Source organism: Zootoca vivipara, chromosome 1, assembly GCF_963506605.1.
Source record: "Zootoca vivipara chromosome 1, rZooViv1.1, whole genome shotgun sequence".
NCBI lineage: Eukaryota > Metazoa > Chordata > Lepidosauria > Squamata > Lacertidae > Zootoca > Zootoca vivipara.
The window spans coordinates 80619781-80635816 of record NC_083276.1 but is presented as its reverse complement, the minus strand read 5'-3'; the positions used below and the strand labels follow the sequence as shown (position 1 = coordinate 80635816).

General features: G+C 45.9%; 2 protein-coding genes across 3 annotated transcripts; both read left to right on the top strand.

Annotated features, from left to right (window-relative positions):
• The first annotated feature begins 177 nt into the window (after positions 1-177).
• Positions 178-5201, top strand: CCDC86 (coiled-coil domain containing 86). Its single transcript, XM_035124097.2, has 4 exons — positions 178-493; positions 1349-1478; positions 2470-2544; positions 4709-5201. The coding sequence occupies exons 1-4, from the start codon at positions 261-263 to the stop codon at positions 4826-4828; spliced, it is 558 nt and encodes a 185-aa protein (XP_034979988.1). The 5' UTR covers positions 178-260; the 3' UTR covers positions 4829-5201.
• Positions 5202-7739: 2538 nt separating this feature from the next.
• BAAT (bile acid-CoA:amino acid N-acyltransferase) lies at positions 7740-15543 on the top strand. 2 transcript variants are annotated; one of them, XM_060277151.1, is made up of 4 exons: positions 7740-7879; positions 8778-9249; positions 10236-10438; positions 13265-15543. In XM_060277151.1, exons 2-4 carry the CDS (start codon positions 8787-8789, stop codon positions 13859-13861), a joined length of 1263 nt encoding a protein of 420 aa, XP_060133134.1. In that variant the 5' UTR covers positions 7740-7879; positions 8778-8786; the 3' UTR covers positions 13862-15543. The 2 variants fall into 2 exon arrangements, with proteins under 2 accessions (XP_060133134.1, XP_034979959.1); XM_035124068.2 differs by having other exon boundaries at positions 7742-7879; positions 8769-9249.
• Positions 15544-16036: the final 493 nt, after the last annotated feature.

Genomic DNA, 16036 nt, shown 5'->3' with positions numbered 1-16036 from the left:
TGAAGAATCACACCAAATACCGGAAGTTTTGTTACGGAACGGGTAAGACCGCAACTCTTCGCAGCAAGGGCAATTGGCCAATTGCGGTCAAAGGGCTGTCTCCGCCCATGTTTCCCTCACGCGCCTGGGCGTAACAGGCCACTCGCGTTGCTCTACGCATATACTCGAGGACGAAACGTCATCCGAGGGGGACGTCCCTGTATCTCTCCCACGTGGAGGGAGGCAGAGCAGCAGTTTCCGGGGGAACCGGCGAGCGGGCTATGGCGGCGCTTGTTTCTGAAGCGGAGCCGCTGAGTGAGCAGCCCCCTTCAGACACTGACCGAAGTGAGCAGGTCCGGCAGCCCGGGAACGGCGAAGAAACGGCCGCCGCGGTAGAAGCTGGACCAGGGAAACCGCCAGCAGCTTCCCCGGGCACGAAGCGGAAGGAGGCGCCCGCCATCCCCAGAGGAAAGCCTAAATCGGGGCGGGTATGGAAAGACACCGGCAAGAAGCGGTGAGAGTTTGATCTTCGCCTTTAGGTGGCGGGACCTTGTTTTGCGGCGCTTACTGCGTTTGCGTATGGTGCAAAATGAAGGTTAACAAGCAAGTCGCGTGCAGTTAATTTTTGCTCTGATTTTGAAACCAATTAGACTCACAGGTGGTTTGCTATGCTTAAATAAGCCCTCTCCAATCGTTTCCACTTGTTCTCCAGTGTCTTTGCCAGTCTGTGGAGAGCATGGCCTGCGAAGTGTGCAGCCTGGTCTGATGAATACCCGTAGGAACTTAGAAACAAGCTTCACTTGTTATCGTCATTGATTTATTAAGCACCTTCTAAAAAACCATAGGACGCGGGTGGCGCTGTGGCCTAAACCACAGAGCCTAGGGCTTGCCGATCAGAAGGTCGGCAGTTCGAATCCCCGCAACGGGGTGAGCTCCCGTTGCTCGGTCCCAGCTCCTGCCAACCTAGCAGTTTGAAAGCACATCAAAGTGCAGGTAGATAAATAGGTACCGCTACAGCGTTTCTGTGTGCTGCTCTGGTTCGCCAGAAGCAGCTTAGTCATGCTGGCCACATGACCTGGAAGCTGTCTGCAGACAAACACTGGCTCCCTCGGCCTGTAAAGCGAGATGAGCGCCACAACCCCAGAGTCATCTGTGACTGGACTTAACAGTCAGGCGTCCCTTTACCTTTTACCTAAACAACCATATCAAGGTGATGTACATTAAAAATAACTAAAAAGAGTTAAGAGCAAAAAGTAGTATATATGTTTAAAGCAAAAGCCTATACACATTTAAAGCAAAAGTTTAAAGCTTTTGTATGGAATTACGCTCATGGCAGTGGTTGATAATGGCTCCGTTTTCTCCTTGCTAGGTTTTCTCACATGACTCTGGATAAGCCTTTGCGTACCTCCTGGGAACGCAAGATGAAGGAACGTCAGGAAAAGAAACTAGTCAAAGATTTTGCACGGCAGTTGGTGGAAGAAAAGCGAAAGGAGCGTGAGGTGAGAGAGAATTGTGATATAAAGTGGTCTGTTGAATAGTGGCTGCTAGGTCTGGAAGCAGGCAAGATGGCCTGTTCTGAATAGAGTTGGGTCCCCTTTGAAGGAACAGGTGTGTAATCCAAGGATGTGCCTAGATTCCTCTTTGTTGCTGGAGATCCATGCTTGTGTCTTAAGTAGCTAGGAGTGCCAGCTCTGACTAGATCGCCAGGTACTACCATTCCTGGACCTGGGATAGACTTTTCATGGTAATACATGTTCTGATAACCTCTCTTGGATTACTGCAGGGTGTTGCACGTGGTGCTGCCCTTGAAGACAACATGGAAGCTACAGTTAGCATACAATGCAACTCCCTGGTTATTAAGTGCAGTAGCTGGCTGAAGCCATACATGTACTGAAAGACTTGCACTGTCTTTCAAAATATTACTAATCTGAACTCAAAAGTTTTATTGATATCTTATAAAACCTGGGACCTAAATACTTTAAAGATCACCTCCACACCCCAGTATTGTCCTGGCGACAGGTTAAGATATTTGGATAAGCCCTTCATGTTCAAGGACTATCTGTTATGCAGTACTAAGTTAGAGGGTTTTCTTTGCTGTGACACATGTCCTCTCTTCTGGGCAGTGTTAGAAACTCAGATATATAAGCTGATTTCCAAATGCCACCTTAAACCTGGGTTACAGTCGCCACAACAGAATGTCTAGGCACCAATGAACTTTATTATTATTATTATTCATTTCTGTACTGCCTTTTATCTTAAAATAAACTGCTTTGGGATTTTCCCCCAACACATTAAAACATCAAATAAAAGAATCCAGAATAATATACTTAATATATATATAGCTGCCCCATAGCATAAGTACTCTAGGAAGCCAGTGTGCTGTAGTAATTCGAGGGATTAGACTAGGACCTGGGAGATCAGGATTCAAATTTCCACTGCTGTGGCTCTAAAATAATGTGTATAACAGGTTTTACTGTCTTCTCCCTTTAGGAGAAAAAACTACGAAGGGAAGAAAATTTAAGAAGAAGACTGGAGAATGAGCGGAAAGCAGAGGTTGTGCAAGTGGTGAGTCTCCCCTTTTAAGTCCTTAGTTTTCTCTTGAAGAAGAAACTTGCCTTCTGTGAGAAGAGAAGCACTGTTGCAATAACACAGATCATCTGTTCTCTCTGTGTTGTGCTTAGCTTGATAGAAATGACATGTTAGACCATGCTTCCTAGTTGCTAATTGAGGAGGAGTGTTTAGGGGAGGTGTGAGCCTGTTTTAATCTAACAAATATGCAAAGTTTATCCAAACCCTCACTTACCCTAGGTTGAGTTTAGCCTAACACTCGTTTTACGTATAAATCTGCTTAAACTAGGGCACCATTTTTGTTTCCCGTGAGAGTGAGCCAAGAGAGGTGTAGGCTAGAAATTGTTTTCAGTTATTAGTACAGAAGCTTCAAGCTTGTCTTTCTGGTGGTAGGATGGGTGATGGAGAGGCTGCTTATTTCACCTTACAATTACTATATGTCCACAACTTATTGAGCCAAGTGTGCTGGAAGCCAGTGGATGCTGTTGACACTGGCCCAGACCTTTCAGTTCCCACGGCACCAAGCCAATTATTACAGAAAACACCACCGCTTGAGCTGCTAATGTTTTGTGGGTTCCATTGAGTTATGGCAGCACAGCACTATCTTGCAGGATAGGAAGCAATGGCCTGGAGCAGGGGTGAGGCTGTGTGAAACAGTAACTGCCCTACAAGCTCTTTCAGACCAGCCCTTGCATGTAATTGTTTGATGGCAACATGCTGTCAAGCCATGAGTGTCTAGCCCTGAGAGTTTTCCAAGTCAAAAAATCATAGAACTGTAGAGTTGGAAGGGAGCATGAAGGATTTTTTTGCCCAATGTAGTCATGGAGATACGATGCTGTATAGCAAAATGGGTGAGACTCCAGCCAGACTAATACCATGTGAACGTAGCTGAAAATCTATAATCCTAGTTATCAATGCAAGAATGGGGTGGAGCCAAAATCTTGCAAGAATAGTGTCTAATCCAGGAGTAGCCAACGTGGTGCCCTCCAGATGACTACAGCTCCTATCCTTGGGGTGCTGAAAGGACTTTGTTTCAAGAATGGACCATCTCCACAGTTCTTATAATCTGTGGATTGCAAGACTGACATGGAAAGTTTCTGGGCTTGCAAGGCACTTCCATCATCTTTCAGATGCCCATCTGCATAGCTCTAGGTCTCAGGATTGCAAGGCCTTTTCTGGCTGTGTGGCTCAAACGTCATAATCTGTTTCCTTACCATGGAGCCTTTCATGCCTAGGCAAATGGGCACAGCTTTTCTGGACATGCAGTTTCATCTCTCGAGATGTCATTTTTCCTTGTTCTGATGCTTTGGTTAAAACAGAGTCCCGTTTACAGCTGTTGGCCCACTATATTTCGCTTTTCCTGGCTGGCACCATTGCAGAGCTGCTTTCCAAAGATTCACTTGTCATTGTCTCATGCATACCAGTTATAATTGATCTATATTAAAAATGGTAATGTTCCGTCAATGGTGTTCCATTGCGCCAGAAGTGGTTTAGTCATGCTGGCAACATGACCCGGAGAGCTGTCTGTGGACAAATGCTGGCTCCCTTGGCCTGAAAGCGAGATGAGCGCCGCAACCCATAGTCGCCTTTGACTGGACTTAACTGTCCAGGGGTCCTTTACCTACCTTTTATTAGTAAGAATAATGGTGTGTTCACAAAACCTTCAGTCTCATGTTGTAAAACAATATTGGACATAATATGGTGCGTGCCAAATTATAGATCAAGATGCTTTTGCAGATCTCTGGATAATTTGAAGAATGTCTCCAAAGATGCATGACTCCCAATTGTTTAGTCGTATCACACATAAATTAAAAAAAAACCCTCCATCCTTCCTAAATTATACTGATGAAATGAAGAGTGTGTATTGGAGGAGGGCAGGTGCATGGGAGAAGTGTGAATTCAGTTCTGGTACTCAAGATAAATCTCCTGCACTCGTAATCCTTTCATTCAAAGTTTACTATATCTTTTGCCCTTGATATTCTGGTTGGTGGATCTCTGGATCCAGTAAAAATCCAGTACCCCCAAGTCCAAATTCTTGTCTATCCCTGTTCTGAAGCCTCTGGTGAGGAGTAGGAGACTTGTTCTTCCTAAGAGTTCTTAAGTCTCATATGCAAAAGTGCTGGCAGCCCCATTGACATTTCTTTTCTGCTCCTTCCTTCAGATTCGGAATCCAGCAAAACTGAAGCGTGCAAAGAAGAAGCAATTGCGTCGCATTGAGAAGCGGGACACACTGGCATTGCTGCAGAAACGCCAAACGCAGCGCAAAGCAGCCAAGGAATGAGGCCGAGGCGGGTCTCCCTCCCCACTCTCTGTGCATTGAAAATGACTTCTTGAGATGCACTGGCCAGGTGCACTGCTGGTTTGCTCCCTGGCTTCTCTTGGCCCCGGAGATCAGATTCTTCCAGAGAAGGCTACATTGCATCCAGATGCCCCTTAGCTGAAGCCTCCCATTTGCTTTTCTGTGGAGATGGCAAAGCAAAATCCTCCAGAATGAAGTGCTGAGACATCTTTTTTGGGGCAAACTTCCAGACTGTAGGGTTATATATGAAAGATCATAAATAACCTGGTTGCTGTTGTAAAGGTATTCTTCTGGGTTAGGGATGGAATGGGACATTTGACTGGTTCTGCATTTATTAAAATCATTGCTTTCTGGATTTATGCACCTGTGTGATATTTTAGCTTTGTGGTGTCAGGCGACTGCTAATGTCTGGGGCTTGACTGTCAAGGTTAGTGATGAAAGTCTCCTCTCTGTATTGGGGGGGGGGCTTGTCTTCCATGAAAGCCCTCAGGCTTCAGCATTTTTTATTAATGGCACAAGTCACCCTAAAAACACGCTTTGTTTTTATTTTATTACATTGCTATCTTAAACTTTCCTTGAAGGAGATCAAGACAGCTTACATGGAACTTTTCTCCTTACAACAAAGCATTTCATTGGGCAGAATGGCTGAAAGATGGCCCATTGTCACCAAATGAGTTTCATGACTACCAGTAAATGGGTTTCAGCAGAGCAAAGGGTAACCTCAGTCTCCTGGTCTTGTCTAGCCATTGCACCACACTGGCTCAAATCCAGAAACTTTTTCTGTAAGCTTCTGAAGTAGGCAGTGGTCCTTTTGTTGGTGGGGGGTGGGGTGGGTTCTGATTAGCTGGGAACATTTTTAAGCTTTGGCATATTTTTGGCATACATTCAACCAGGCTAAGACTCCAATCTAGCAAATCTCCATATGAGCACAGAAAGGGTTGTGAACAAGAGCTGTTGTACAAGCCTCCGGTTTCAGAAAGAGCTTGTTGTATGATTCTGCTGTTTTCAAAAAATAAGGGAGGGGAGTGGTTCAGTTTTTGTACATTGTATAACATGATCCTGATCTTTCCTGATGAAAAACTAAGCTGCATTCACCTGTCAATGATTATCCCATACTTGGCTGCCCAACATGAAAGGTTGCAAATTAGTTGCAGAGAGCAAAGTCTCATATTTTTTTTTACTGATCTGAGGCTTTGAATATTGACATGAGTTAGGTCTCATGGAGAATTCGTGTGGAGCAGGGCGGAAATGGGCAGCCCCCTCCACTACTGAAAATATTGGGTTCTGAGGGACAAACAGCAGAGGTTCCACAATGCGCAATTTCCCCTACCTCCTGAAGGGACCTTTTTGCAACAGACCCAGAGTTGTCCAAAGCAGCAGCTCCTGAGCAGAAACTAGAGCAAAAACCATTTACAGCCCTTTGTAGGGGAAAACAACTTTATCTTCATCAAGTGTGAAATATCACAACAGAAGCACAGCTAAACGTAGCATGGAGTGCTCTTGTTTGAAGGCTCCAGCCAGCCATGCCCCTTCCCAAGATTCTTCATTCCCTCCCCCCTCCCTGGTTTTCATTTTTTGGAGGGGGGTGTTCCTTCCCCCCATAGATAACCGCCCCCCCCCAAATGTAACTTCTGTGAACCTTGGGATTCTCTTTGTTTCCCAGAAGCCTTACAAAGCCCTCTGCTGAGAATAATAGTAATAAAAAATATGTCACTTTTCTCACAGAGTGACGTCTCAAAGCAACTTACATTATTAAGAGCATCTGATAAAATATAAAAACACAGCTATACAAATAAAAATGAGGATGTACAGAGCCCATCCCCACTCAAAAAGGCCACAGTGTCGCACTTCAAACTAAGGTCCAAAAACCCAGGAAAAGAGAAAAGTCTTTGTCTGATGCCTTAAAACAGTTGAAGACAGTATCAAACATCCCTCCTTGAGTTTGCTACTGGAGGGAATGATTTCCTCATCCAATACATCTTACAGTTTGCTAGAATATTATTTCTATTCAGAATGAACTATCTTACCAAAGAACAATATTGGAGAGGGGCAGAGTTAATGTTACATGTGAGCTATATATTTCTTATCCAGCAAGGTAAGTTTTCTAAATCAGAGTGAATAATGTCAATCACATACCACCTCTCTATTGGTGCTAGCTGTATTTTATTTATTTAAATCAATTTCTGTGCTGTCTCCCTGAGCTAGCTGACCTTTCAAGGCAGCTTATAGAATGGGGGTTAAATACTTTTAAAATGCCATCTTGCTAACTGATAAATATGACAAAGCGAAGCCACCCATTTAAAAAGCACCGGCAGTTCACACTTTATTCCAAGCACAGAATCATTCCTCACACTGGGATATACAGGGTGAGTCTTTTAAAAGAGGCCCAGTGGAACATGTGTACTCTGTATCCAAGGGGCCTCTTTTAAAGGACTCACCCTGTACATTTGTTTGGAGTTCTCTCAAAGGCCAGGGGAGGGACTGAAACAACCAGATGAGATGCTGAATCAGTGCAGAGTAGGAAGGAACCTCCAGGGTCATCTAGTCCAACCCCCTGCCATGCAGGAATGTGAGCTAATGCATACCATGCCAGAAACAGCAAGCTGGAAAACTAAAGGAAATAACTTTACACATTTTTGAGTCAAAGGCCATCGAAGCTGGAACAGTGGGGGAGGGCGGCTCATCTGGCGGTGAGGAGGGGCAGCTACCTCCCCACCCACTCCCAATACGCCCTGAATCCTCTCCTTGAGCAACACCAGCGCGGGTGTGGGATGATGTTTCACTTCTTCTCGCACCGACTTGCCTCGCCTTATCTAACCTCCCTTTGCTCCAGAGGCAGCCGCGCCAAGTCACGTGACGCGGGCGCAACTCCCCGCTTGGCGCCCGTCCACGGAATCGTGCCCTGCCCGGGGAGGCGCTACCCTGGCGAGGATCCGACAAGGTCCTGTACTGGGCACCTGCGGAGCACCGAGAGAGAGAGAGAGAGGAGCTGGCGGCTGCAACCCCTCCGGGTCCTGAGCCATTCAAGTCGCGGTGAGTGCAGAACCCATCGTCGCCCGGGCGCGTGGGGAAAGGCGCGTAGGATTTGTGGACGCCTGGAGGGAAAGGAAGATCTGCTCGCCGCGCTCCTTTGGCTGGCGGGCGGAGTGGGAAGCGGCGACCTTCCAGCCCCAGCCAGCACGGCCATAGCGGTAGCGGGAAGCGAAGGCCAAGTGCAGCTTCGATTGCAAGCGCGGGCAGGCGGGCTTCTTCTAGCGCGCAAGTGAGCAAACCGTTTAGTGCATGGAGGAGTTTCACCTCCAAGGAGGAAAAGGACTTGGTTAAAAGCTTGTGTCGGCTGAGTTTTACTCAAAGTAAATGCACTGAAATTAATCAAGCTAACTTAGCCATGTCAATTAAATTCAATGGGCCTGCTCTGTGTAAAACAGCTTTCCAAACTTTTCATGTTGGTGACACCCTTTTTAGACATGCATCATTTTGCAGCACGGTAATTCAGTTCAACTAGCAATCAAGTGGGCTTCCTGCACCCTTTACCAGCCCCAGGAGGAGTGTGGGGAGCGTTTTAAAGGACACACCCACACACTGTAGCTGACAAAGCACTCATGTGTTGCAACACACAGTTTGGAAAGCTCTGGTGTAAAACTTGGTCGACTACCAACCTTGAACTAGGACAGAGTGGAGTTTTAATTTTCTCCGCTCAGCCATAAAGCTCACTGAATGATCTTCAGCCAGTTGCTACTGCTCATACCAATCTACTTCACTAAGTTCATCAGAGGATAAAAGTGTTTGTGTAAAAGAGGAAAGGAGAAAGCTTCAATCAGAGGTTAAGGGCAAGAATTGCTCTCGGGGAAGTAGGGAAGCTGAGCACCTCCTTCATTCATTCTTACAGTTCCCTAACTTATTGGAAATGTCACTTATTCAGTTTCCTCAGGTTGCTGCCATGGCCTGCCTCACTGTCACCCCGAAAAGCTCACTAGCCGACTCACCGGTGTGGATTCGCGCCTCTGGCCTGGACCCTTCCCAGCTGGTAACACTGCATGCATTGCTCACAGATGACATGGGAGAGAAGTTTCAATCCAGAGCCTACTTCCGAGCAAATCTGTCTGGGGAGGTGGACGTGAAGCAGGCGGCTGCTCTAGGCGGGGACTATGTAGGCGTTTGGCCCATGGGCCTCTTCTCCTCCCTGAAGGCAGATAAAAAGTTCCGCAGGCTGATGAAACGCAACGTGACAGGCAGCCCTTTCCTCGTCCAGGTCAACCTCTTTGCCTCTGTGGTATTAATTCCTTCGCCCAATGAGGTACCACTGGCCACTTGCACTGTGGAGAGATGGTACGCGGCCCATGGAGTGGAACGTGTCCAGGTAAAAGAAGGCAAAGTTCGGGGCTCCCTTTTCTTGCCACCAGGTAAGAAAACTGATTTGTGCTTTCTCTCCCCTCCCGGGTGATTAACTACAACGAGGAATGGCCTAGTGCAGGGGCAGCCCACCCCTCTTTTGCAACTTGTGGTAAAACGGGAATGGGCTACCCTTGCTGCTGCATCCCACCCTACTTCCGCTGTCGTCAGAACATCCCCACCGCCGCCTGCCAAACCCAGCGAGCGCCGGCACGTTCCTCAAGGCATTGCCCCTCGTCTTTCCTGCCTCCGGGGCAGAGAAGATGAACGGCAACACCACATGCCATAACGCCTCCCTCTCACTAGCAACAGGGGGGGGGCATTCCACCAGCAGTGGGGCAGGCAGGGTGAGGCAGATGCTTCACACCACCCCATCAGTGGGCCTGCTCTGGCCTAGTGGGCTCAGTAGATGGTCTGCAAGCACTTAATGCATAGATGAACCTATGAGGCCTGGGGCTTCATCAGTACCTGGATGAGAGAGTCAATATACAGTGGTGCCTCTACTTACGAATAACTCTACTTACAAATGTTTCTACTTACGAATGGAGCTCCGTCCGCCATCTTGGATGTGGTTTAGATAGGATTTTTTCTACTTACGAATTTTTAGATAGGGTTGCTTCGACTTACAATTTTTTCCGACTTACAAATGTGTGTTCGCAACGCATTAAATTCGTAAGTAGAGGTACCACTGTAATACATTCTGGGTTATAAGAATAAAGAGAAGTGCCCCCTGTCCTGTACGTCTGTATGCAACTTTCCCATTTGTTTCTGAACCTTCCCTACAATCGTGCAGTCCTTCTCTTCCCTCATTGTGGGACACACATTGCTCACATGCCCAGGTTGCTTTTATTGCCCTCTCCAAGGTCACCCCCTTCCTCCTCCCCACCCTGCATGGTCTCAGAGACCTCCAAAGACAGGGCGGGAGGGAGGTTCTTATTCCAGACAATTACAAGTACCTTCGCTCATAGTTGCTCTCCCTTTCTTGGACTCTCTGCAGGGCCTGGGCCATTTCCGGGGGTGATTGACCTATTTGGTGGGTCTGGAGGTCTCATTGAGTTTCGAGCCATCCTGCTGGCCAATAAAGGCTTTGCTGTTCTAGCTCTGGCTTTCTTTGGATATGATGACCTCCCACAGAGCCTGGAAGAAGTGGACCTGGAATATTTTGAGGAAGCATCCATACTACTCTTAAAACATCCCAAGGTATGTCTGAGAGGGTATATTTTCTTCTATCTCATTCCAAGGGCACTCTGTAGTGGGGCAATAGAGATTAAAATAGATCAGGAGTGAGGAACATTTTTGGCCTGGCAGGCCAACTTTGACAGGCGAGCCACCTCTCAATCATCTGACATGATAACGATCTTAAATGATTTGTGGGTGTGTGGTCCCACCCAAATGTCAAAACTGACCCACGAGGGTGCAGGAGAAGCCTGGGTCCCCACAAGGAATGCGCTGCCGAAATGGCACCAAACAGGATTCTGGAGTATATAGTGACATGCACTTGATCAGACAAAGCTAGTCTAACACAGGCATCGCTAGGTAGTCCCCAGGTTTTGTACAGTACAGTAGGATCTCCCAAGCATCATTTTGTCTTTGTATGGAATTGATCCAGCTGAAAACGGACACGCCCAAGACATCACACACACACACACACACACACACACATTTTGTGGGAGCAGAAGCTGACTTTATATGGCAGAGGTGGCACACCTGTGGTCCAGACTCGGTCTCCCATCAGCCCCAGCCAGCACAGCCAATGATCAGGTAGGACGTGAGCTGGAGCTCAGGTTAGATTGAAGGGGTAATTCATCTCTAATTCCCCAGCCCTGCTGAAGAGGAAGCAATACATACAAGGGGAAGGAGCTACAGAGAGGAAGCTGTTCATTAGCCTGGCAGGAGATCCCTGCTGAGCAGGACTCAGTTGTGTATAAACCATTTAGAAAGAGCTTGCCTGTAAGGAAGGGCACCACTAGATAATATGCCACTAGCGGTGTGCTGGAGTTGGCTGAAAGAGTGGATGCTATTAAAAAATACCGAATTCTTGGAATTGGAGGGAAGGGACAAAATTTACGGTTGGCATGGATATCTATTTTACGGAAAAATGCAAATGCATAAAGGATTCACGAATCATCTAGTGAGAAAGGCCTTATTTGAGGTATGGGAGAGAACGAAAGAGAGAATTATAGAAAGAACTCCATGGTGGACTTCCCCAATAGAGGCAACCTCGACATTAAAAAAATAACACGAAAACTATCTGGCCAATTTACAGAGATTTGGTAAAAGGAACGAATGGAAACATTAAAAGAATATGAAGAACTTAAAATAATGGGAATAAACTGGCTAGAATATTTTAAAACTTAAAGCTACATACGAGAAAGATATAAAGACCAGGGGGTTTGGGAATAAAATATCAAAACTAGAAAAAGAAGTTCTTCAGAATAATCAAAAAACACTCTCCAAAATGTATAGATTATTAGATAATGTTGATTCAGAACAAGAAGTTAAAGGAAAGAATATACAAAAGTGGGAACGAGATTTAGGTTACACAATTGAATATAAAGACTGGAAAAAATTATGGACAAAAAATATAAATTTCACGGCCTGTTACCTATTAAGAGAGAATTATATGAAGATGCATCACAGGTGGTATTTAGCACCAGATAGACTGGCAAAAATAAATAAATCAATTAGTAACAAATGCTGGAGATGCAATAGAGCAGGGGTCAGCAACCTTTTTCAGCCTGGCAGGCCCCACAAATAACCCAGAGATGCATTTTAAATAAAAGGACACATTCTACTCATATAAAAACACGCTGATTCCCGGGCCATCTGTGGGCCGGATTGAGACGGTGATTGGGCCACATCCGGCCCACGGGCCTGAGGCTGCCTACCCCTGCAATAGAACGACTGGTACACTATATCATATGTGGTGGACCTGTCCAGAAATCAAGAAATTTTGAGCATATGATCCATGAAGAGATTAAAAAAATTGATAAAAACATCATATACCAAAAGGGCAGAAGCATATTTATTAGGAATTTTGAATAATGATATCCCCAGAGATAAAATTAATATCTTTATGTATGCAACAACGGCAGCAAAAATGTTAGTAGCAAGCCATTGGAAAGGAAATTATATTCCAACAAAGGGGGAATGGTTAAGTAAATTATGCAAGTACCTGGAGTTAGCGAAACTGACGGACTTAATAAGGCATAAACCAAAGACTATAATTCAGAAACAATGGGAGTGCTTGAATGAATATTTGTGCAAACAGGGCTCAAGTACAAAAATTTGGTTGTGTCTAGATTAACCTTGTGAAGAATATAAAAAGGTAAAGGTAAAGGGACCCCTGACCATTAGGTCCAGTCGTGACCGACTCTGGGATTGCGCACTCATCTCGCATTATTGGCCGAGGGAGCCGGCGTATAGCTTCCAGGTCATGTGGCCAGCATGACTAAGCCGCTTCTGGCAAACCAGAGCAGCGCACGGAAACGCCGTTTACCTTCCCGCTGTAGTGGTTCCTATTTATCTACTTGCATTTTGACGTGCTTTCGAACTGCTAGGTTGGCAGGAGTGAAGAATATAGAGAACCCCAAAAATTGACAGATCAGGAAAGAGTTTAAGGAAAAGAAATTAATGAATGACAGAGGCTTTTATGAATAAGATAGCTAAGAACTATCGGCATGTCCAGGAGGGTGCCTACTCGTGAGTAAGGCCATGGCATAGACACATACCCGACTGGCATGTTCCCTCCCTCCTGGGAGATCGTTCAGGAGCGTCTGGAGCGTTCTTCAGCCCAAACATCACAGTGACTGGTGTGATGAAGCACCAGCACACCTTCCACATCTGCAGAGGCTTGCGCAGTTGTGTAACAGACTCAGCAGCACAGCATTCTGGCTAAGCTAATTTATTTACATATAAACCCGTTTGTAGCCTTCCTTCTTACAAAACTGTACTTGCACCTGCCTCTCATGCTGTTGATTAAATAGCTATGTGTATGTGTGGTTCCCTCCCTTCTTCCCCCGCCAGGTCAGAGGCCCGGGACTTGGAGTCGTTGGGCTGTCCAAAGGATCGGAAATCGCACTGGCCATGATCACCTTCTTAGACCAGATCGTGGCTGCTGTGTGCATCAACGGTGCCACGGGTATGAGAGGCGCATCACTTCGCTTTCGTGACATCTATATCCCTGCCATCCCTTATGCTGTTGAGAAGGTTCTCGTCACTGAAATAGGGACAATGTCCTCTTACCATGTCATGGAAGGTCCTTTGGATGAAAGACATCACACCTCGGCCATCCCTCTGGAGAAGGCCCAAGGGCCTGTGCTCTTTGTGGTGTCAGAAAGCGACCAAAGCCTAAACAGCAAGTTATTTGCTGAGGCGGCCATAGCCAGAGCAAAGCAGCATGGGAAAAGGAACTGTGCTTTGCTATCGTATCCGGGGGCTGGGCACCTCCTAGAGCCCCCCGGATCCCCGCTTTGCTACTGCTCTGCTTTCCGGAGTACTCTCTTGCCTAACCAATGGGGAGGTGAAGTGGAACTGCACGCCAAAGCCCAGGAGCACTCCTGGAAGGAGATCCAGAAATTCCTTGAGCTTCATCTTGGCCCAGTTGGAAAGAGCAATTACTAATAGCGGAAGGAAGGAAAGCCAGCTCAGGCAACGTATTCTAGTTCCAGACTTGATCCAGTGAATCAGCCCACACACGGAAGACCATCGGAGTGAGAATATCCCTGTGACATGGTATTTCAAGAGCACTCGTCAGAATGACAAATGCGTGGTCAGAAGCCTGTGACAGTGTTAGGCCTCTGCGAACTGCCTTCCGTCCTTCTGCCTGTCTCATGCTTCTTTGGGGGGTGATTGGGGCCACTTTGCTACACTTGCTCATCTGTCAAATGGGGACCATAATCCCCCTCCCCCTGTTCTGTGTGATCTTCAGCACTTGGGTGAAAGGGACATTTCAAGCTCTGCCAAGCTACCACATTAGAAATAAAATAAACCACAACTACAAATCACAAAAGGTGATTGACAAGATCAAGGTGACAGGAAAAGGCACCGGATTCAAAAAAGCACTCACTTTTGACTACAAAGGAACAATGGGCACAGCACTTAACAGTGTGCTCCCAAAGCTTCCTTCGAGTCCCTGTCTTGAATTCAAAGGGTGGGGGGGAATCATTTTTCTTTTGCAAACGTATTTTCAAATTAAGCTACCTCTGCAAAGAAAGGAAGGAAGGAAGAACTGGAAGCGCACTCCCGACTATTTCGTTTGAAGTTCTTTCAGGTGATTGGCAGGTGGGCAATCTGTCCCAAACTTCTCCAAACCCACTCCCCAAACTTCTGAGGGCAGTGAAACTAGCAAAAGGGCCTCTTCTGGGCTCGTAACACCCAAGATCGTCCATGGGGAATATATGGAGCCATGCAAAGCAATCCTAACTATAAGAAGCTGGCTGAATTGGACAGCTAAGTAGATCATGGGTTTGGATTGGTCCCTAGGCCTGTATGTGGGCACACTAGCATAACTGACAGGTTCCTTTAGCTACAACTAACGTGTCAGTGACAGAAAAACCATATGTCATGCTTCGCATTGTGGCAGCCTCCTCAAAATTGTGCTGTATACAAAGAAACCAGCAAAGCTGAGGTTTCTCTTTCTGTCTGAAGTGTGTCTCTACATTTGCATACATACTTCTATTTCTGTAGAATGTGAACATCTGGATTTGGATCACAGATCATGCACTGAGTTATATGACAGCACCTGATGACACATCTTAAAATTAAAAGAATTACAGTATTTTTCTTAAACCGCTGAAATTATGTATATAATAATTTCTGTACAGGTATTGGGAAATCATTTAGAATGAATTAAAAAAATGTTTAAAATTGCTTTCCCCCCAAAACCAGAGTCCTTTCTGTTGGGGATAATTCAGACTTAAATTCCCAGGTGTCAGAAAAGGTTGTTTATGTGTGCAACAACTGTGGCCTGTGTTTTGCTAGCCCCCAAATGGAAAACAAGCGAGGTCCCAACCAAAGAATGGCAACTGAAGTTGACAGAATATGCACAACTTGCAGACTTAACATATAGAATAAGAGAACAAGAAGAACATATGTTTAAAGGAGATTGGAAAACATTTATTGAATATGTGGGAAATAATTGTGTACAGCTGAAAATGCTGGCAGCATTAAGGTAAAATCAACAGTGTAAATAAATTTTGATGGATGTAATAATGGAAAACTGATTGGTATAGTTTTTGTAAAATATGCAGGGATATAAGATGTGTAAAATGAACTATGTGAAGAGAAGAAGGGAAGTCATTGATATCTTAAGTACTGTATGTACACCCTTCTACCATGTGAGGTGGCCCCATGGAAAAGCATCTCCCACTTGACTGTGTCCGAAGAGGGTATAAGGTTGCCACACGGGCTCCTGTAGGTACCAGCCTTTCCACTAGTGCCCACCAGTTGCAATTAAATAATGCCTCAGTAAATATCCCCTCAAAAATCAACAGGGCACAAGAGATTGTTTGTACTGACTCATCTTCCCCTACCTTAAACACGCTCCCTTAAACATGTGCACATTTCATTGGATGCCGGGATGTTCAGAACAGAGGTCAGGTTCAAAGAGGTACCTTTCCACCCTCCTCGCCATTGATGGGAAGTGGAGGTTTGCTTGCATTTTTGTAACTGGTGCCCATAGCACTTTCTCTAAATTCCAAATGTGCCCACTGGTTCAGAAAGGTGGGTCACCTCTGCTGAATAATAATGGAAAAAAAAGTACAGTATCTACCAAGGCTCTGGCAAATTCTCTTCCCA